This window comes from Heterodontus francisci, chromosome 1 (assembly GCF_036365525.1).
Source record: "Heterodontus francisci isolate sHetFra1 chromosome 1, sHetFra1.hap1, whole genome shotgun sequence".
Lineage (NCBI taxonomy): Eukaryota > Metazoa > Chordata > Chondrichthyes > Heterodontiformes > Heterodontidae > Heterodontus > Heterodontus francisci.
This window is the reverse complement of record NC_090371.1, coordinates 48,705,152-48,725,358: the sequence shown is the minus strand read 5'-3', so window position 1 is coordinate 48,725,358 and position 20,207 is coordinate 48,705,152. Positions and strand designations below refer to the sequence as shown.

General features: G+C 43.8%; 1 protein-coding gene across 2 annotated transcripts in view; it reads left to right on the top strand.

Moving 5' to 3' along the window:
• smad7 (SMAD family member 7) overlaps nt 1-18,906 on the top strand; it is a 41,858-nt gene extending 22,952 nt beyond the window's left edge. For both annotated transcript variants that reach the window (XM_068030306.1, XM_068030296.1), the window contains one exon: nt 18,021-18,906. In XM_068030306.1, coding sequence (XP_067886407.1) covers nt 18,021-18,559 — 539 coding nt within the window. In that variant the 3' untranslated portion in view covers nt 18,560-18,906. The remainder of the gene's footprint in view (nt 1-18,020) is intronic.
• The last annotated feature ends 1,301 nt before the right edge of the window (nt 18,907-20,207 follow it).

Here is a 20,207-nt window from a genome sequence, read left to right as displayed (position 1 = left end):
TTCACATACATGCTCATTTCTTTGAATTTATCTGAATTTAAATCAGAGCTAGGCACATAACTGTCTGTTGCACATTCCTATTGCTAGGCTATATGCAAGAAATCAGGTTGCATCACAAGGTGACGCCTAGAATTTGACAGGTCCCTAAGAATTGTTTTGAATTGCAGTCCCTGTTAGTTGTACGCGAATGTAGCAGCCATTTTGCGCACGGCCCTGCAAACAGTGGTAAGATGAATTAGTTAATATGTTTTAAGTGAGAAATGTTGGTCAGGGCATTGGAGAAATGCCGGCATTCCTTCAAATAGTGCAATAGGAGCGTTGGAGGAAGAAATCTGGGCTACTATACTTTTTAAAAAAAAAAGGAAAATAAAAATGCAGCCTTGCTGAGGCAGCATAGAGCCAGAGGATAAAACCTATGTACACAGAACTGGGACTGACTAGAGACATTTTCAAGGCAGAATGGAAGCAAGGAAGACAGACAATGAAAGTACTGTGTTCTATTTATTTAATTTTTTCTTCTCCTCCTGATGGTAGGATGGTAACGTTTCTCTTTAATTTGAATACGGCCTTGATCATTACCCAGAGGGATGTGGTCGTCTGCTTCTTGTTTATGGATATTTCATTCCTTTCCCAGTTTCCTTCCCTGCTGTGAAGCCAAGGAAGCTCTTGGCTGAAGAGCTGGTTTTGATTTGTACTTGGGTTTGGTCCCAGTCCTCTGGGCCTTGCACACTGGGCTCCACCCAGTCTCATCAGCATGAACTAGGAAAAGAATTACACCTTTGCTTGGACCCCTTCTTCCTCCTCCTGCCCCAAAATAAATTATTATTCTGCTAAAAGGGGAAGTACATTTTGCTGAATTGATCAGTCCTAATGTTTTACTGCCGAGAGGCCCAAGTGCAAGGCCTACAAGTCCAAGACACCACTACTGTATAAAGAATAGAATCAGGAATTTGTGTTTTGGTGAGGTCTAGCTCGGGTTTTAAAACATTCGCGACACACAAGTGCCAGGCAATGACCATCTCAAACAAGAGAGAATCTTAACCATCTCCCCTTGACATTCAGTGGCATTACCATCACTGAATCCCCCACTATCAACATCCTGGGGGTTACCATTGACCAAAAACTGAACTGGAGTAGCCATATAAATACTGTGGCTACAAGAACAGGTCAGAGGCTAGGAATCCTGCAGCGAGTAGCTCACCTTCTGACTCCCCAATGCCTGTCCACCTTCTAAAAGGCAGAAGTCGGTCAGGAGTGTGATGGAATACTCTCCACTTGCCTGGATGGATGCAGCTCTAACAACACTCAAGAAGCTCGAAACCATCCAGGCTTGATCGGCACCCCATCCACAAACATTCACTCCCTCCACCACCGACGCACAGTGACAGCAGTGTGTACCACCTACAAGATGCACTGCAGCAATGCACCGAGGCTCCTTCGACAGCACCTTCCAGACCTGCGACCTCTACCACCTAGAAGGACAAGGGCAGTGGATGCATGGGAACACCACCACCTGAAAGTTCCCCTCCAAGTCACACACCATCCTGACTTGGAACTATATTACCGTTCCTTCACTGTCGCTGGGTCAAAATCCTGGAACTCCCTTCCTAACAGCACCTACCCCAAATGGACTGCAGCGGTTCAAGGCGGCAGCTCGCCACCACCCTCTCATGGGCAATAAATGCTGTCCTAGCCAGCGATGCCCACATCCCATGAACGAATAAAAAAAAAGCCTGTAGATTGTAGGAGGAAGGGAAATGTGATGGAGGTTAGCAGTTCTTTAGTTTTGAAATCTTGGTAATATGATAAAGTGCACTCTTCGGCATCTCAGTCGCCTCTTCTTTTTTTGTAATGTAGAACTGCAAGTTTTGTAAACATTGCAAAGTCCTAACAGTCTTCATGAGGGAGAATAGTAGTCGTGATGTAAAATTGTATAAGGCATGACTCACTGTATCTGTGATATAAGAAACTGTAGGCTGCTCACTCATAACAAAGAACAAAAAAAAGCTTTTCTCTGTAATTAATGTTTTTGAAAAATCACCAGTTTCAAAGTTGAATTCTCCTCTGACTCAATCAATTACAGAGAAAAAAAGGATCGTCTTCTATTTTTTTTATTAAGAACGGAATTTCTCACCCACACAAATCATAACAAACCTCCACTCACTGTGGCTCCCGTTAATACAGAAGCACTATAAAACACACTTTACTTCCTTTGAAAGAGTTTAGTTCACTTAGCAACATATGTGAGTGTTGCCTCTAACCTCTATGTCACATTTTGAAATGTGTAAATGATTTAAAAAGGAGGCAGGAAGTACCATCATTTCTAACTGGTTTCTTCTGACCTGGAACTGGGAATGTACAGGCATATGACAATTTGCAGACGTCATCAATAGCAAACCTTTAATTGACCTTAGCATTTACAGCAATCTGCCTTTCTGGCCTTAAAGAGATAGCACATCTCAAAAACAGCCCCACCTTAGCAACAGCATTATATTGGGCATTACATGGTGTTATGCTCCTCTCTCCAAAAAACAGAATATCATCTGACTTGCCATGAGCAATGGCACAGGATCTTCACTAATTTATAGGTAGAAGTTCAGTGGAGTATGTAAAGGAGGACCTTTTCTTTGGAAACGATGCCAAAATCTATTTAGCCTTTCTGTGTATAATTAATCCACATATTGCTTGATATAAGTCAAGCAGCCTCTTGTTTATACATTTGAAGCAAGATTCCACTCTCCCATGGCATTGTTACATAGCTTATATCTGTATCTAAATCATGAGAGAAAGTTCTAAGATAACGCCCTTCTCAGCTGACAGGTTGAGTGATAAGGAATGATGATGAGAGGTATTTTGCTCTTGCCTGGGGAACTTCTTGAAGTTTGGACAAGTTAGTTATCAATAATTTGTTTATTCTGGATGTTGTGGCCAGTAAGTTGCTTTTAATCATTATTTTCATTTGTCATCATGGAGCTGAAGTTGAAAATGGCAATAGGTGGGAGGAGAACTGGAGGGTGAATTGTCAAAACTGACTGGGATCGAAACAAGTTGTAGCTTGTTGAACAAAAAAACCATTACTTTAAAGGAGGAAGTATCAATCCTGCAAGGAAAATCAATGTTTATGAATGGTTAGATGGGGAAGGAAGGGCATGTGGCAGATCTAGGATGGTGGCATAAAGGGAGTTGAACAACATTTCTGTCAAAGTGCCTTTGAATGCTTCTCAAATAATTATTAATTAGATTGCTATATTTTTGAAATAGCCGAGAAATACTGTGGGCAGGAATTCTCTTGAGTTACTCCTGCTCCGTCATTGTAACTTTGGGGGTGCGGAGGAGACTCTCGTTCCTCCCCACTGCTTCTCCAGATGGCTTTGGGTTACTTTTTACTGGACCATCCCAAGCTCTGGCACTGGACAAGGACCCCACCCTCCAGTTACATTGCCCTCCCCAGGACAAGTGTTGGCCAATTTTAGTGTCTCAAGCCATTAACTTGGCTCCAGGAGCACCCCTGATGTAGGCCTGCACCATGGCATTGGTAAGCAGGGGAGGAAAATAGAGTGTAGCAGTGGGCTGGAAGTGCCAGCAGCTGCATACCTGGCTGCAGGCCTCCTGTCTGCTGCTCCCCAGCACCCCAACAGCCAAGAATAACTGTTTTAAAAAAAATATCTTTTATCTTTGATATGCTGCCAGACAGCCTCAGGTCCTCCAATTTGAACATGGTCCTGCTGAAACCTCATGCCAGCTTTGTGTCCAGGCACTCTAGTCTACATAAACAGGAAATTGAGATTGGAAGACCAGGAATATTGCTCCCACTTCCTCGGCACCCCCCCCCACACCACCTCCACTCTCACTTTATTTGCACATGAATGTGTTGGGCCTGCTCATGTGCTTTGCCCCTGAGGAAAAGCCTTGGGAATCCTGGGTGAAGTATAAAGGCAGAGAAGACCTGGCCAAATGGATTTCTGTCCCCGTTTTCCCCAAGACCTTTGTGCTTGGGAAATGGATATTGCGAAAGAGTGTGGGTGTAAAAGTCATGAAAATCGGCCCCCATATTTTTGAGGGTATGTAGCAGCATACGAAGAGTTGAGAGATCCCCTTGCAGTACTGGATGCAAAAGGAATTTGGCTGCCTGTTCTGTATCGCTACTCTTGGCGCTCTCTCCAGGAAAAGAACAGAAGGGAAGATTGACGTCATGGCCACACTTGACTCCACATGCACTCATGCCTGGTTGTCACGCTGTTTGAAACTTGGTAAAATATCTGCAGATCTTGTGAAAGAGTTTCAGTAATTATCAAAAATTTCTTGTAGCATTGTGATTTGAAATGGGAAAAGCCCGAGTAATGGGCCTTTGTTGAGATTTCAGGGGTGAAATTGGTCTAGGCCGGCAACATAAACCGAGCTCGTAGTGAATCTGCAGCTGATTTTTCACCACACTGAATCCCCCTTCCACTGAAGTTCAAAGAATTATAGTTCAAACTCTTTTTGGAGACTTGTTTCCTCACCTCACTGTCGCTTTTACTCGGTTTGAAATTAAAAATCTTGGCAATATTTTCTAAGTCAATGGAAAATAAACACTGGCACAGTGAAAAACCAGCTGCCAATTTGTTATGAGCCTGTTTCACATTGCTAGCTTTTAGACTATTTTCATCCTCGTGATCTTGAAAGGCCCAATGATGATTTTACAGTGTTGTTGGCGATGTCAGGACCTGGGTGGGAAATAACAGGGCCACATGACCTTGTGATTCAACAATGGTGATTCCTTCAAAGGTGTGGTAGTAATGCAGTTCTAAACAGTAAGGCCCATCGCATCACCGGGCAAAAGTGTTGCTGTGGCACAACCCTGAGCTCCCCCTGGAGCCTGCAATTTGTGTTCGTAAGCGCGGGAAACCTTATCAATTTTACTCTTCTGAAGACAGCAACAATGCTTCCGCGCACCGACCTTGAACTTAGGGTTGTTAAAATATTGCAATCATTCAGCTCACTCTAAGCTTCTTGAACTTTATCAATAGAAGTTCTTCTGCTGCCCTTCCCTTTTCTGAATTCATTTACCAGACGTTGTAACGAAAACACATAGGTGGCTTTTCCTGACGGGTTTTGACTTTGTTGTTTGCCATCGCCAATTTAGGCAGGCTCCATACACAGTTTAAAGTTGTTAAAGAACATCTGAGTATCATTGATATACACAAGTGCTCCTCAGTTACATAATACTTGCTTCTATTCCTCGTTTGCACTCTCTCTCTCTTTTCAGGTTTCTTTGCCATTTCCTCAATTAGATTACATTGACATACTAACATCCTACAAGGCTGATGCTGTTCCGGTTTCAGACGAGCCAAAACACTCAGTCTGAGTCACGCATTGTGTTCCTCTAGACTGCTGCTGGTTAAAGTTCTGGCGGGTGGGGCGCTGTTATTAATGTCATCGTTTACTTTGAGCTAATAGCTGGAAAACAGCTGGCATTTTGTCAAGAAGACGGAACAAGGTCTCAGTGGGGAGGGTTTTGTTGAAGATAATTTTTTTTTCCGCTCTGCATAGTCTCCCAAGGTTGTCTACGACGGGTTTAGTCACATCATGAAATCTATCTCGGTAACGAGGAAAATAAAGATATCCCAGCATGCCCTGCAGGTATTTCAGACAGCAATAGATTCTGAAACCACAATGAAAAGGCGTGGGAAACCATTAGAGGAACGGCAGCTGAAGACGACATTGGTTAGAAGGCGGTGCACAGATGGGAACTTGCTGTGTGAGATGAAAGATTGGATAAGCTCAACCAGTTGACTTCAGATTTCAATCAGTTGAACACATGCAAGCGTGAGCTATCATACGAGACTTGAATGGCCTTTTTTTGAAGTGTGGGAAGGAGGGGTGTATTTGGGGCATTTGCAGGCCTAGCTTGGCTTTGAAAGCTCCACCAGGACAGTAATGTCATTATGCCAAAGGTATGGGGGAGGAGGTTTGAGCTATAAAATGAGGCGCAGAGGAAGTGATTGGTGGTGTATTGATGCCATTGTGCTGCTTAAGCATGACATTGGCCCCTCTCTGTAACAATGGAACCAAATCCATTTATTGGAGGCACTATTCAACCCAGGAATCTGAAACAATAAAGGCATAGTTTGAATGTCAGCATTTGTGAGATTTTCAATCAAAAGGAGGTAGTTGTCACACACCTTGGGCGGGGTTTGATCAGAATGTTCCAATTGGTGGAATTCTGGGTTCAATGCTCAATTGGAGAAGTTGAATGCAATCATGGCCTCGAAAGGTTGTTCTAACACATTGCATTGGGCAGCAGCCAATGATTCTTTTCAGCGTTCGGGGCAATACTGAATTTTGTCCTGAGGTGTAGTCGTGGCTTTGTGAAGAGCTGGGTTTTTAAAATTCAATGAAAGGTTCTGAAATGGGATATTGACTTGAATGGGTAGAGGGACACCTCTAGGAACAGAGTAGTAGGTCCTGTGGCCACTTTTACATTGATTAACCTCACTTGCCCACCAGAAACTTCTCTCCAGAAACTCTCCAAATTGCCCTTTGAACTATCATTGGTAACTTATTCCACAGTTTTGAATATAAAAATTCTGCTCGAGTGCCCTTCTATACTACCAAAAACAAATGAACTCATTCATCTCATTGCTGCTTGTGCGACCTTGTCGTGTGAAAAACACCTGCTGCATTTACCTACCAAACGACACAGACTGTGCTAAAGGAAAGCACTTAGATGTGAAGCACTTTAAAATGTCCAGAGTGATATGATAAGGTGTCAGATAAATGTAAGTTCTTTTTTAGTTCTGGACCTTTTAATTTTTAACTCATGTCCCTAGTACTTGAACTCTTTTGCTATTGTGAAAAAAAAATGTGATGAATCCGTCTGCTGAATAATGTTGAAAACTTCCTGCTTAGTCCCAAATTTCTAATTTTAATAAATTACATCCCCCTAGCTTTTGAACCTTTCTTTGGAGAGTCATAGAAATAATGATCAAATAGCAATAGGAGAGGCTCCAGCGAGACTGTAAGGGGGAATAAAACTCACAGACTATGCTTTCGTCCTTCACACTGACCTGCCGAGCCTCCATTTCACCCAGCACGCTACAGACAGTTGTCTGTTCTTATTTCACGACCTGCTATTTGGGCCAGAATAGCTGAGAGAGTATGTATGGTGACAGAGTGGGGTGGGGGGAGGGAGGAATTAATTTACTTGAAAATTAAAACCTCCAGGATAAAAACCCTTTATGATATGGGAGATGTACCCAGAGAGTGCTGGCGGCGAGTGAATTGTATCATAAGCTGCAACCTCATTCTGCCTATGTGGTACGTCAGGGAAGAAAAGCCGTGTGATCAGGAATAGAAATGATTTGATTATAAAGCCAGACAGAAGTAATCATTAACTTCTTCAGGCTGCTCTCTGTCTCCAGTCTGCCGGATGGTGTTGTTTTTCCCCTTCAGATGCCACGGGGACACAGTCTGCAGGTTGTTAAAGTTGTAAAGTTGGCCAATGGTTGGAGGGATTAAAGGGGCAGGGAATGGGGGAGGGGTGGAGGGGCGGGGGAAGAGAAGTAAAGAGAAGGTACAGAATTTCACAGGATTTGCAACCACAGCAGTTTTCAGTGAAGTGTAATGGTGGGTGTGCAATATTTTAAAACTATGACCACTTCAACTATGAAAAACAGCACACTAGTACAGATATTGGGTTGTGTTTGTAGAAACCATTTCATGTCCCACTTGTATTGTAGCACTGACATATAATTTGTCAGGAAATGTGCTTTTGATGGAATTGTTCATTGCTCTAACAAGTGCCATTTTCATATAGCTGGCCTGTTGACGTCAGTGAAAGTCCATTGACTGAAATATATTATCACAATTCCACTTGGTCATGAATAAGGGGGGACATTCAGATCATATTATAGAATTGGATCTCCATTATAAAGAAGAAAGAGCTTGTATTTATATAGCTTAACGACTTCAGGATGTCCCAAAGCAATGAAGTACTTTTGAAGGCTTGTCACTCACTGTGTTAATGTAGGAAACGTGGCTGCCAATTTGCACACAGCAAGCGCCCACAAACAGTAATAGGCTGTTGGCCAAATACTTGTTCTTTTAGTGATGTTAATTGAGGAATAAATGTTGGCCAGGACACTGGAGAGATCCCCTGCCCCCCACCCCTCCCCAGCTCCTCTTCAGATAGTTCAAGATGGTTCATGGAATCTTCTATATCCACCTGAGAGGGCAGACAGGGCCTTGGCTAAATGTCTCCTCTGAAAAGCTGCACTGGTGCTTCTAGACCTGTTGCTGTTAGGGAGAGGGCACTGGTAGGTGCAATTTGAAGTGGATATTTAAAAGTATTACACACAAAATGAATTGTAAAACATTATGATAACACTGAGTGTACATTACCTAGACCACTAAGGGACCTTCTGATGCCCAGCGAGTTGGCCAAGCACGCAATCTTGGAAAGGACAAAAGGCTGCCACCAAGTACACCAGCTCCAGACACATATTCCCATATAAGGAATAGTCCTGTCTACCAAAGACCTTGAACTGGTTACAACGCGGGTGCTAATATAGTAGTTCAGTCAAAACCAGCAGGCACTAAAATGATCACATGCTCAGAATTGAAATGATTACCAGTCTTTTCCCTTTCAGTGTGATTTCTCTTCGGTCTGTTTCAATTACCTCATCCACTTTTACGGAACTGAGTAAAATTTGGCTATAGAAAGTGTTTTTTAAAAAAAATCATACGTTGGTTATTTTTTCATTGCCCCTCCCCCTTAATATTTTACATGCTTGAGGGTTATCAATGGGTTCAGTCATCAAGACTTGGCAGAAAGGCTTTTCCCATCTCCATGCTTGAATATGATTTTTTTAAAAACATTTTTAATAGGGGAAAAATATATTAAATATGTTTTTCTCGTACGATTTTATCAAACTGGATGATGGTATTGCGACCCTCCTGCGTGAAGGATTCACTACTATACGATAGAAAACCAGTTGTGCTTTTTTCCATTGGGATTCTTTTCTATGAAGTATCCCCCTCCCTCCCCATCCCAACGAAGTCACCTCCCTGAGTTGTCTTGTGTGTGCACATTTATAACCAAATGAAGATTTGTACAAGGCCTTATCACATCTCAAATGCTTTGCACACAAATAAGTGCAGCAACTTTTGTGATGTTGGCATAATTAAAAATAAGCAAGTTTAAAATAAAATGTAAGTTTTACCAAAAAAAAACAAATTAATGTGCCTTTCCCATAAACCTGTCATGGTCCACCCAACCAGCCTGCCTAACCACCTTTGCCATTTTGTTGGCAACGCCAGAGCTCCTCTTAGTTTTAATCCCAACCTCCCGCCCTGTCTCAGTTGGCGATAGTTGTCTGGTATTTTACTGAAGGCATTAACCCATTTCAAATAAATAGGTTATTGCCTGTGTTAACATAGAGGAGGAGATGAGAGTTCAGATGCTAATATCTGCAACAGTAATTTCCAGGTTCATATGCTTAATAGGAATATATCTCTGTTAATCCGTTAGCTTTCAAGAGCAATAGAACACCTTGCCAAAGAGGCTGAAGGTATTTGTCTGAGAGCCTTTTATGTAACAGGACTGGGTTAATACCATGATGATAGCCCTGACAGCTGCAGACAAATACTTACCCTGTATTGCTGAACACAAGAGTTTGTTAAAAAGGAAATGTATTTAAAATGTTTACACCTCATTTTCCCCTTCACCCAGTTACTCCCTTCCCCACTTGAAGTTGGCACTGACCTCCCATTGAGATGCTGGCAGCCCTCGGTATCATGCCCCAAAGGGGCCATTCCTCAAACTGTGTGCTTTTAAATAATTGACGATTAGTAGGCCATTCGACCATTGAGTGCATCGCAGCACTGCTTGACCCTGCTTTCATGTGTATCCATACTGGACTGTGATCAGGAGCAGCTTCCTGGCTGAGGAGCGTGAGAGCACTTTATTTTTTTTGTTACAGAATTCTCACTACTGTCAGTTTCTTTCAGATAACTAGCCAGGTATAATTGTCATCTTTGGCACAATAATTTTAAAGTGCGCAAAGTGTATTTGCATGAAAATTATGGATGGCCTCTTCACTAAATTTATACCTAAATCTTTAATTGCATAAAATAATTATCTATATGTACTGTATAATATAAAAAATGGGACAAGAAGGCTCCTAGGACAATTATACTCTGTCTGGAAATAAATTGTCTTAAACTGTAAATCCCCCGCCCTCCCTTTAAGGGTTTAACTGACTTGAGTGAAGTGCGTGCAGCAGTTGCCCTGCGGACAGAGTTGCACTCTGTAATTTGCATGGCTGATGAGCAGCATACGCCTATGGATAAAGAATGTCAGCAGGAAGCAGTAATCAGCTGTCTGCCCCATTCACTGGAGACAGGCTCTCGCAGACAAAAGGAGCAGTTACTGCTCCTTTTCCCTTGGTTTATTGTTCAGGCCCCAGCTACTGCAACGAATGGGAGGGCTCCAACAGCCAGCTAAGCAGAAGCGCCTTTGTGTGGTCTGTCTCTTTTATTGACGGTGCATTTACAAACCTGCAAGCAGTCACCCCCACTCCTGGCTTTATGCATAACCTCATACATAATCATGTCCCACTGAAGTGGGCCAGAGTTGTCTTTTAAAATTTTATGCTTACTATTATCAAGGCTTTTAGCCTTGCAAAGTAATTTGCATCGGTTCCCTCTCCTCCCTCCACAATTTCAAATTTGGAAGGCCATGTGCTCTGCCCAGTTTTACCCAGCTGCACAGTGGAAAAGCGACCAGTTGGTGTATTTAGCGGCATCTTATAAAAGCAGGAGGAGGTGGACTACGCTCCACTCGCTCCCTGCACCACTCCTGGTACCCACCTACCAGCCAATATTGCGGTGGTCCAGAGGTGACAAGTATGCCCACCAGCTGCCCACTGGTTGCAAGGTAGGCACTATCAGCCAGCTGGGATGCTTCACCAGCCAACTGCTCCAATAGTTAAAATCTACCCCACGGAGTCTTTATGATAATTTGTCCACACACTAACTCACCAGAATATAAACACTGATATTATGTGTGAGGGTCTAGACGGTGTCTGGAGGCTTTACTGCCATAACAGGGCACAAACACTGAGCCTATCCAATCCCAGCTGGGGAGGAGGAGGGACGGGATGATGGGGATGTTGCAGGGTCATTGGACAGAGATGTGGGCAAAAATGCTGGCCTTGGTTTTTTCTCCCCCGCCCCTTCAGATGAGGGGACCTGAGGCCAATCAAAGCAGGCCCTGTGCCGCACTGGCTGGGATTAACTTGCCCAGGATCTAATCTGGCTCATCCCTACTCTGAATGGTTCAGAGCTTCCCTCCGAGTGAGATTTCAAATAATTATTTGGAGCCACACTGTTCTAAAATGAATGCTCAAGAATTTAAACCTCAGACATTCAACACACACAAACACAACAGGGGAGAGTGGTAGTTATTTTTACAATGCACCAGACAGGGGTGGAAGGAGCGACTGGGTTGAGCTGCCACTTTAAGGACTCTAGAAACAGAACTCAGTTCATCCAGGATGAGCAAATAATGGAATCTGTGAATCCACTGCACTGACGTCTCTCTGAAAATTGCTGGGCGGTTTGCAGGGCTGTGAAGATGAAAGAGAAATTGTCCCAGCCAATCTGGGATTTTCTTTGGCGCGACGGGTGGTTACAGTCAGGTCTCAGGAGTGGAATAAAGTTCTTGGTGTTTGTTAAGATTATTTTTGTCTTTGTTTTTCTTTTCTCTCTTCTTTCATTTTGGAGATGAATGTATTCCTGTTTTACGTGCTGAGGGGCAACATTAAGAACTGCAGGGGGGAAAAAGAGCCCCATTGAACATGTTCTTCTTTGATTCTAGTGCATGTTTTATGGAGCATTTTTGAAGGGGAGTTTTGAAGTAATTTGACACAGATCCTTTTATTTCCCTTTTCCTGCTTCTTGTTCACTGTCAGGATTTCAGCTGGATGTAGTCGAGCTGGAGAGGGTTACGAGGGGCACTGCAAGGGGTGGGGGGTGTGTGGGGGATGAAGGGAGTGATGGAGTTGGGGGAGGGGTGACAGAGTACACTTAAAGGGGCAGGGCAGCACTTCCTCATTCCAGCTTCCAGAAAAGTGAATGAGCCAACCACATTGCTTGCTGACTAGCTCCTGCTGCTACGACAGAGCTAAATAAATGGATAACATGTCAAACACACAGAGACATCACTTAGAGACAGTGCTGTGGGCTGTTGGATTAACCAAAGATACAGAAGAAGAACTTGAGTCACAACTGTAAATAAACCAGACATTCATAAAACATTTATGTCCGTGTGTCTGCACTGTTTTGACATTAATAATTCAGACTGGATTTCGGTTAGTTAAAGGGGTGTTACTGCTTGGGCAGTGGTGAGCTTACTGGCAAGCCCAGTCTCCCCAAACAGCCAAACTAAACTAGAATGCAACGATAATTTTTTTTAAACTCCAGGCTGCTTTCGTATAGCAAAACCAGGTGTGCACACTCACCCTCCTCTTGGTTTAACATCACTGCACACACAGCAACATTTAAGACTTTCGACGCCATCCAGGACAAAGCGGCCCGCTTGATTGGCACCCCATCCGCCACCTTCAACATTCACTCCCTCCACCACTGACGCACAGTAGCAGCAGTCTGTACCATCTACAAAATGCACTGCAGCGACTCACCAAGGCTCCTTCAACAGCAACTTCCAAACCCGTGACCTCTACCAACTAGAAGGACAAGGGCAGCAGATACATGGGAACAACACCACCTGCAAGTTCCCCTCCAAGCCACACACCATCCTGACTTGGAACTATATCGCCGTTCCCTCACTGTCACTGGGTCAAAATCCTGGAACTCCCTTCCTAACAGCACTGTGGGTGTACCTACACCCCAAGGCCTGTAGTGGTTGAAGAAGGCAGCTCACCACCAACTTCTCAAGGGGAATTAAGGGTGGGCAATAAATGCTGGCCTAGCCAGCGACGTCCACATCCCATGAACGAATTAAAGGAGGCTGACTGGAATTTTGCCAAGTTTGTTGCTGTCAGCAGTGTAAAAGGGATATAAATTTCAAGTGTAAAGCTAGTTGTCTTTTAAGAGTTTGACTTTAATAACCATATGAAAAAGGATATGTGGGTAGCTGTCGTCCTGTGAAGAATTGGAAAGGCCGAGAGGGAGGGGGCATAATTTTGGATCTTTAGCATCATACACTTTGGTTTTTTCATGTGTTTCTGTGCCTATTTCTATAACTATGTGTTTGTGTGTATGTGTCTCTTGTTCCGTGTGTTTCAATGGGCTGGATTTTAAGGAGCCCTTAACATTGGGATACGTGGCAGTGGGGGGCCTGAAGATGGCCCCAGATGAGTCCTGCCATGGACCTCGCGCCAGCAGAGCCCGGCCCGATATTACTGGCATTGGTGAGGCCTCGTGGCGGCGCCCCCCGCTGCTTGGCGACAGGCCCACAATTTATATATGTGAATAAATTAAAATACCTGAATTAATTAATATCCCGTTGCCTCCTGATGTCCTGCCAGCGGCTGGCACTACTGTGCCTTCGGATCCCCGTCCGGGCAAATGAGGTGGAATACTTGTGGGGAGTGGGATGAAGGTAAGTTTATCAGTGCAGGGGGTGGGGAAGCAGGGTCACATTATAGTCATGGGTGTAGGTGTTGGCGGGAAGGGTTATAGTTTAAAGTTTGTGCAGTTGTCGTGGGGGGTGGGGAAGGTCAGATGGTAAAGGTAAGTGTTTTGGGGGGGGGAGGGCGAGTAATTAATTTAATTGTTATTGGGGCGGTGGGAGAGGGGCAAAAGAAATTGAATTTAACTTGAAATATTGAAAGTTCCCGGCAGGGCTGACAGCTTGCCCCCTCCATGCTGGGGGGAGGCCTGCTCCGGCTATTTAAATGAACAGCTGTGCTTGGAATCACGGCGGCTCTTTGGTATGCAGCCCACATGGGCAGGCCGCCATTTTTATCGTCCACTGCCGATTTTGGTGGCAGGCTTGTAAAATTCAGCCCAATGTGTCTGTGTTGCTGTCTGTTTCTGTGTGTATCTCTGCTGTCTGTGTTTCTATTTGATGCATCTCTGTGTTGCTGGTATGCGTCTCTGTTGCTGTCTGTATTTCTGTATGTGTGTCTGTGTTACTCTCTGTTTCTCTGTGTGTGTGTTTGTGTTTTTTTTCCCTTGCTATACAAATACACACTGGTGCAGATTAGTACATTCATACATCAGTGACGACAGTAACCTAACCACATCTATTAAAAGCAAATAGGGTTAAGGAAAATCCCAAAGCCTTTTATTCATATATAAGGAGCAAGAGGGTAACTAGAGAAAGGATTGGCCCACTCAAGGACAAAGGAGGAAAGTTATGCGTGGAGTCAGAGAAAATGGGTGAGATTCTAAACGAGTACTTTGCATCGGTATTCACCAAGGAGAGGGACATGACGGATGTTGAGGTTAGGGACAGATGTTTGATTACTCTAGGTCAAGTCGGCATAAGGAGGGAGGAAGTGTTGGGTATTCTAAAAGGCATTAAGGTGGACAAGTCCCCAGGTCCGGATGGGATCTATCCCAGGTTACTGAGGGAAGCAAGAGAGGAAATAGCTGGGGCCTTAACAGATATCTTTGCAGCATCCTTAAACACGGGTGAGGTCCCGGAGGACTGGAGAATTGCTAATATTGTCCCCTTGTTTAAGAAGGGTAGCAGGGATAATCCAGGTAATTATAGACCGGTGAGCCTGACGTCAGTGGTAGGGAAGCTGCTGGAGAAGATACTGAGGGATAGGATCTATTCCCATTTGGAAGAAAATGGGCTTATCAGTGATAGGCAACATGGTTTTGTGCAGGGAAGGTCATGTCTTACCAACTTAATAGAATTCTTTGAGGAAGTGACAAAGGTGATTGATGAGGGAAGGGCTGTAGATGTCATATACATGGACTTCAGTAAGGCGTTTGATAAGGTTCCCCATGGTAGGCTGATGGAGAAAGTGAAGTCGCATGGGGTCCAGGGTGTACTAGCTAGATGGATAAAGAACTGGCTGGGCAACAGGAGACAGAGAGTAGCAGTGGAAGGGAGTTTCTCAAAATGGAGACGTGTGACCAGTGGTGTTCCCAGGGATCCGTGCTGGGACCACTGTTTGTGATATACATAAATGATTTGGAGGAAAGTATAGGTGGTCTCATTAGCAAGTTTGCAGACGACACTAAGATTGGTGGAGTAGCAGATAGTGAAGGGGACTATCCGAGAATACAGCAGAATATAGATAGATTGGAGAGTTGGGCAGAGAAATGGCAGATGGAGTTCAATCAGGGCAAATGCGAGGTGATGCATTTTGGAAGATCCAATTCAAGAGTGAACTATACAGTAAATGGAAAAGTCCTGGGGAAAACTGCAGAGGTGATGGTGTAGTGGTACTGTCACTAAACTAATAATCCAGGGACCCAGGCTACAGTTCTGGGGACTCGGTTCAAATCCCATCCATAGCAGATGGTGACATTTGAGTTCAATTGCTAAGTCTGGAATTAAAAAGCTAGTATAACTGTGTGATGTAAAAAAAGAAACCTATCTGGTTTACCAATACCCTTTAAGGGCGGCACAGTGGCGCAGTGGTTAGCACCGCAGCCTCACAGCTCCAGGGACCCGGGTTCGATTCCGGGTACTGTCTGTGTGGAGTTTGCAAGTTCTCCCTGTGTCTGCGTGGGTTTCCTCCGGGTGCTCCGGTTTCCTCCCGCAAGCCAAAAGACTTGCAGGTTGGTAAGTAAATTGGCCATTATAAATTGTCACTAGTATAGGTAGGTGGTAGGGAAATATATAGGGACAGGTGGGGATGTCTGGTAGGAATATGGGATTAGTGTAGGATTAGTATAAATGGGTGGTTGATGTTCGGCACAGACTCGGTGGGCCGAAGGGCCTGTTTCAGTGCTGTATCTCTAATCTAATCTATAAAAAAAAAAAAAATTGATGTACAGAGAGATTTGGGTGTTCAGGTCCATTGTTCCCTGAAGGTGGCAACGCAGGTCAATAGAGTGGTCAAGAAGGCATACGGCATGCTTTCCTTCATCGGACGGGGTATTGAGTACAAGAGTTGGCAGGTCATGTTACAGTTGTATAGGACTTTGGTTCGGCCACATTTGGAATACTGCGTGCAGTTCTGGTCGCCACATTACCAAAAGGATGTAGATGCTTTGGAGAGGGTGCAGAGGAAGTTCACCAGGATGTTGCCTGGTATGGAGGGTGCTAGCTATGAAGAGAGGTTGAGTAGATTAGGATTATTTTCATTAGAAAGACGGAGGTTGAGGGGGGACCTGATTGAGGTGTACAAAATCATGAGAGGTATAGACAGGGTGGATAGCAAGAAGCTTTTTCCCAGAGTGGGGGATTCAATTACTAGGGGTCACAAGTTCAAAGTGAGAGGGGAAAAGTTTAGGGGGGATATGCGTGGAAAGTTCTTTACGCGGAGAGTGGTGGGTGCCTGGAACGCGTTGCCAGCGGAGGTGGTAGACGCGGGCACGATAGCGTCTTTTAAGATGTATCTAGACAGATACATGAATGGGCAGGAAGCAAAGAGATACAGACCCTTAGAAAATAGGCGGCAGGTTTAGATAGAAGATCTGGATCGGCGCAGGTTTGGAGGGCCGAAGGGCCTGTTCCTGTGCTGTAATTTTCTTTGTTCTTTGTTCAAACATCATTTGATTGACAAGGCCACTGGTTAATAGGAAGCCATTTTCACAGTGCACATTTAGATATCACAAAATATAGAGCTAACATTTGCTATTTGAGCTCCCCCATTCATGTAACCAGGTTACATATTGATGTTTTCTCTTTGTGATTGTGTGTATCAGAACTGCCAGTTAAGTTAAAAGATCCTGCCATGTATAAAATATTTTATTTCCAGTACTTTTCTTTTTGACTCTGCATTAATATCTGTGCTGTTAATAACATTTTACAAATTATTGTAAAGTATGTCCACTTGAACTGGAAATACACCCAGCAGTACATAGAGATTATTAGTGCAGTTAGCGATTTGGCCCTTCCAAACTTGGCCCCGGTATTGAGTATTTCGGTATGTGTAACACTCAGGTAAAGTATTAATGGTTATAGATTTGTCACTGGTAGTGGGAAGATATTGAAGTATATTTGAAAAAACAAAAGACGACATTTTTAGAGTGCGTTTCACAATGTCAGGATGTTCCAAAGTGCTTTACAGCCAATTAAGTATTTTTGAATGTAGTCACTATTGTAATAAAGAACAACAAACAAAGAACAAAGAAAATTACAGCACAGGAACAGGCCCTTCGGCCCTCCAAGCCTGCGCCGATCCAGATCCTCTATCTAAACATGTCGCCTATTTTTTAAGGGTCTGTATCTCTTTACTTACTGCCCATTCATGTATCTGTCTAGATACATCTTAAAAGACGCCATCGTGCCCGCATCTACCACCTCCGCTGGCAACGCGTTCCAGGCACCCACCACCCTCTGCGTAAAGAACTTTCCATGCATATCCCCCCTAAACTTTTCCCCTTTCACTTTGAACTCGTGTCCTCTAGTAATTGAATCCCCCACTCTGGGAAAAAGCCTCTTGCTATCCACCCTGTCTATACCTCTTGTGATTTTGTACACCTCAATCAGGTCCCCCCTCAACCTCCGTCTTTCTAATGAAAATAATCCTAATCTACTCAACCTCTCTTCATAGCTAGCGCCCTCCATACCAGGCAACACCCTGGTGAACCTCCTCTGCACCCTCTCCAAAGCATCCACATCCTTTTGGTAATGTGGCGACCAGAACTGCACGCAGTATTCCAAATGTGGCCGAACCAAAGTCCTATACAACTGTAACATGACCTGCCAACTCTTGTACTCAATACCCCGTCCGATGTAATGTAGGAACTATATCCCCCGATGGTGTGCTGATGTCAATATCCTGAACTGCGGTAGATAATAATCATGAAAATAACCAGTATCCTTCTGACATTTCATTATTTTGGTTGCTAAGCTAAAGGTTTTTATTCTTCTCCTTCCACAGATTCCCGAATAAGTCAGGAGCTGGGAAGTCGGTCGCACTGGTGTGTTGTTGCATACTGGGAGGAACGGACACGAGTGGGGCGTTTATACACTGTCCAAGAACCCTCCCTCGATATCTTCTACGATCTACCTCACGGGAACGGATTCTGCCTGGGACAGTTAAACTCGGACAACAAGAGCCAGCTGGTGACCAAAGTCCGGAGCAAAATCGGCTACGGCATCCAGCTGAGCAAAGAGCCGGACGGGGTGTGGGTCTACAACCGCAGCAACTACCCAATCTTCATCAAGTCAGTCACACTGGACAACCCAGACTCCAGGACTTTACTGGTTCACAAAGTGTTCCCGGGCTATTCCATCAAGGCTTTCGACTATGAGAAGTCTTACACCTTGCAGAGACCCAACGACCACGATTTCACACATGAGCCATGGTCTGGATTCAGCGTCCAAATTAGTTTTGTAAAAGGTTGGGGCCAATGCTACACAAGACAGTTCATAACCAGCTGCCCTTGCTGGCTGGAGGTGTTCCTCAATAACCGATAGAGTGGAGTTATTAAAGGACTCGGATTCAGCAGAGATGCTTTCAATGAAAAGTAATGAGATTTAATAAAAGAAAAAGTGTATTTTATGTTATATATAAATATATTATATTACTTGTAAATATGAAGACGTTTTATAGCATTATTTATGTATTGTGCAATGTGTAAACCAGACAAATAAAGATGCACTTTGCTTAATATAAATGCAAATAAGATGATAAAAACGCCAAAATTTAAATAACACAAAATTGGTGTTCTTATGGGTGCTGAAACCAAGAAGAATGTGTTTTTTTAAATAGAGGAGTTTATGTTCCAGTGGAAAAATAAAATTGTACACCTGATTTAAAACAATGCTTTGAGCATCTTTTAAAGGTGAATCAATGCAAGTGGGAAAATTTCCTTTGAGTTCTTTATCGAGGAGTTTATGATTTCATTATTCAGAACACAGGAAAATTCCCCGTCTGGTGTCAATTAAAACTCCTTTTGACCGTCAATAAATTTGACATTGAATGGGATGAGTGAAGGACTGATTTGGGTTACAACACATCTTAACCTCTTTAAATATTTTTTAGTTAGTTAAATCTCTCTGTCATCCTTCATTTGAGGAAGCACAGGCAAGGTTAATGGCTTTTCTTCAAATTTTCTTTCTCACCTCCTCTCTTGAAGGCACTGGCTCGTGTATGTTATAATTCCTGTTTGCTGATAGGCCCTCCGTACCTCATCCACGTAATAATTTTGCACATGTCAGCTTAGACAGAGAGCATCACAAGGTATTTGATAAGAGGGCTGAGGGAGGCATCACAACCCAATTGTCAACCCAACATTCGCACAAAGGTTCTTTCCATCAAGGGCCATTAGATAGGGATCGTGAACAAGAAGTCCGGTCTGTGGTGCCAAGGTCATTTGTGCGAGTCTGTTGCTGCTCCTGCAGAGATCAGTCTAGACGTGTTCCCTACCCTGGTCTGTATGGTTCAGTACCATATCAAATGGTGTATTAGTCCACTGAACTACCAGAGCAACACCAATGTTAGTCTTTTAATCAGGAGGAGCATAAGAAGAGAGCTGTTTGAATCGCCCATCAAACTTCTCACATTTCTGTGTAGCATATTTACATTTTTGCCTCCCTAATTGCAACTTCCTCTATAGACACTGAACTTGCTGTAGGGGAGAAGTAATATTGTGGACACAAAACCACATCTTGCCATTATGTGGCTCAGTGCCTTACTGCATGTAACAATGTCCCACTGAGCTAAAGTAAGGTCAAAAGATCATATCTCCAGGACAGAGAAGAGTTTTAAATTAGTCTGATTATAAAACAGTGAGATGGGCTAATGTTCCAGAATCAAACCCGTGCCAGTTAGCTGACCTGCATTGGGATGAAGATTGACACACTGCAATTAGCCTCATCCTAATGAGTTAGAGAGGGAATAATAGACTCCAATCTGGATTGCTATGCAATGTCACCCGTTGGAATTGTACCCGTGTGGACAGTGGGTGAGGACAGGATGGGGCCCGATTGTGATGCCCCTGCTGTTGAAAAGCCTGTTGGCACTCGCTCTTAAGCTCATCAATGAACCCATGAATACTTACCCCTTACACAATGTAGCAGAGGGTCACCAGCTCCTGTGACACTGAACCACAGTAAGGAGTCA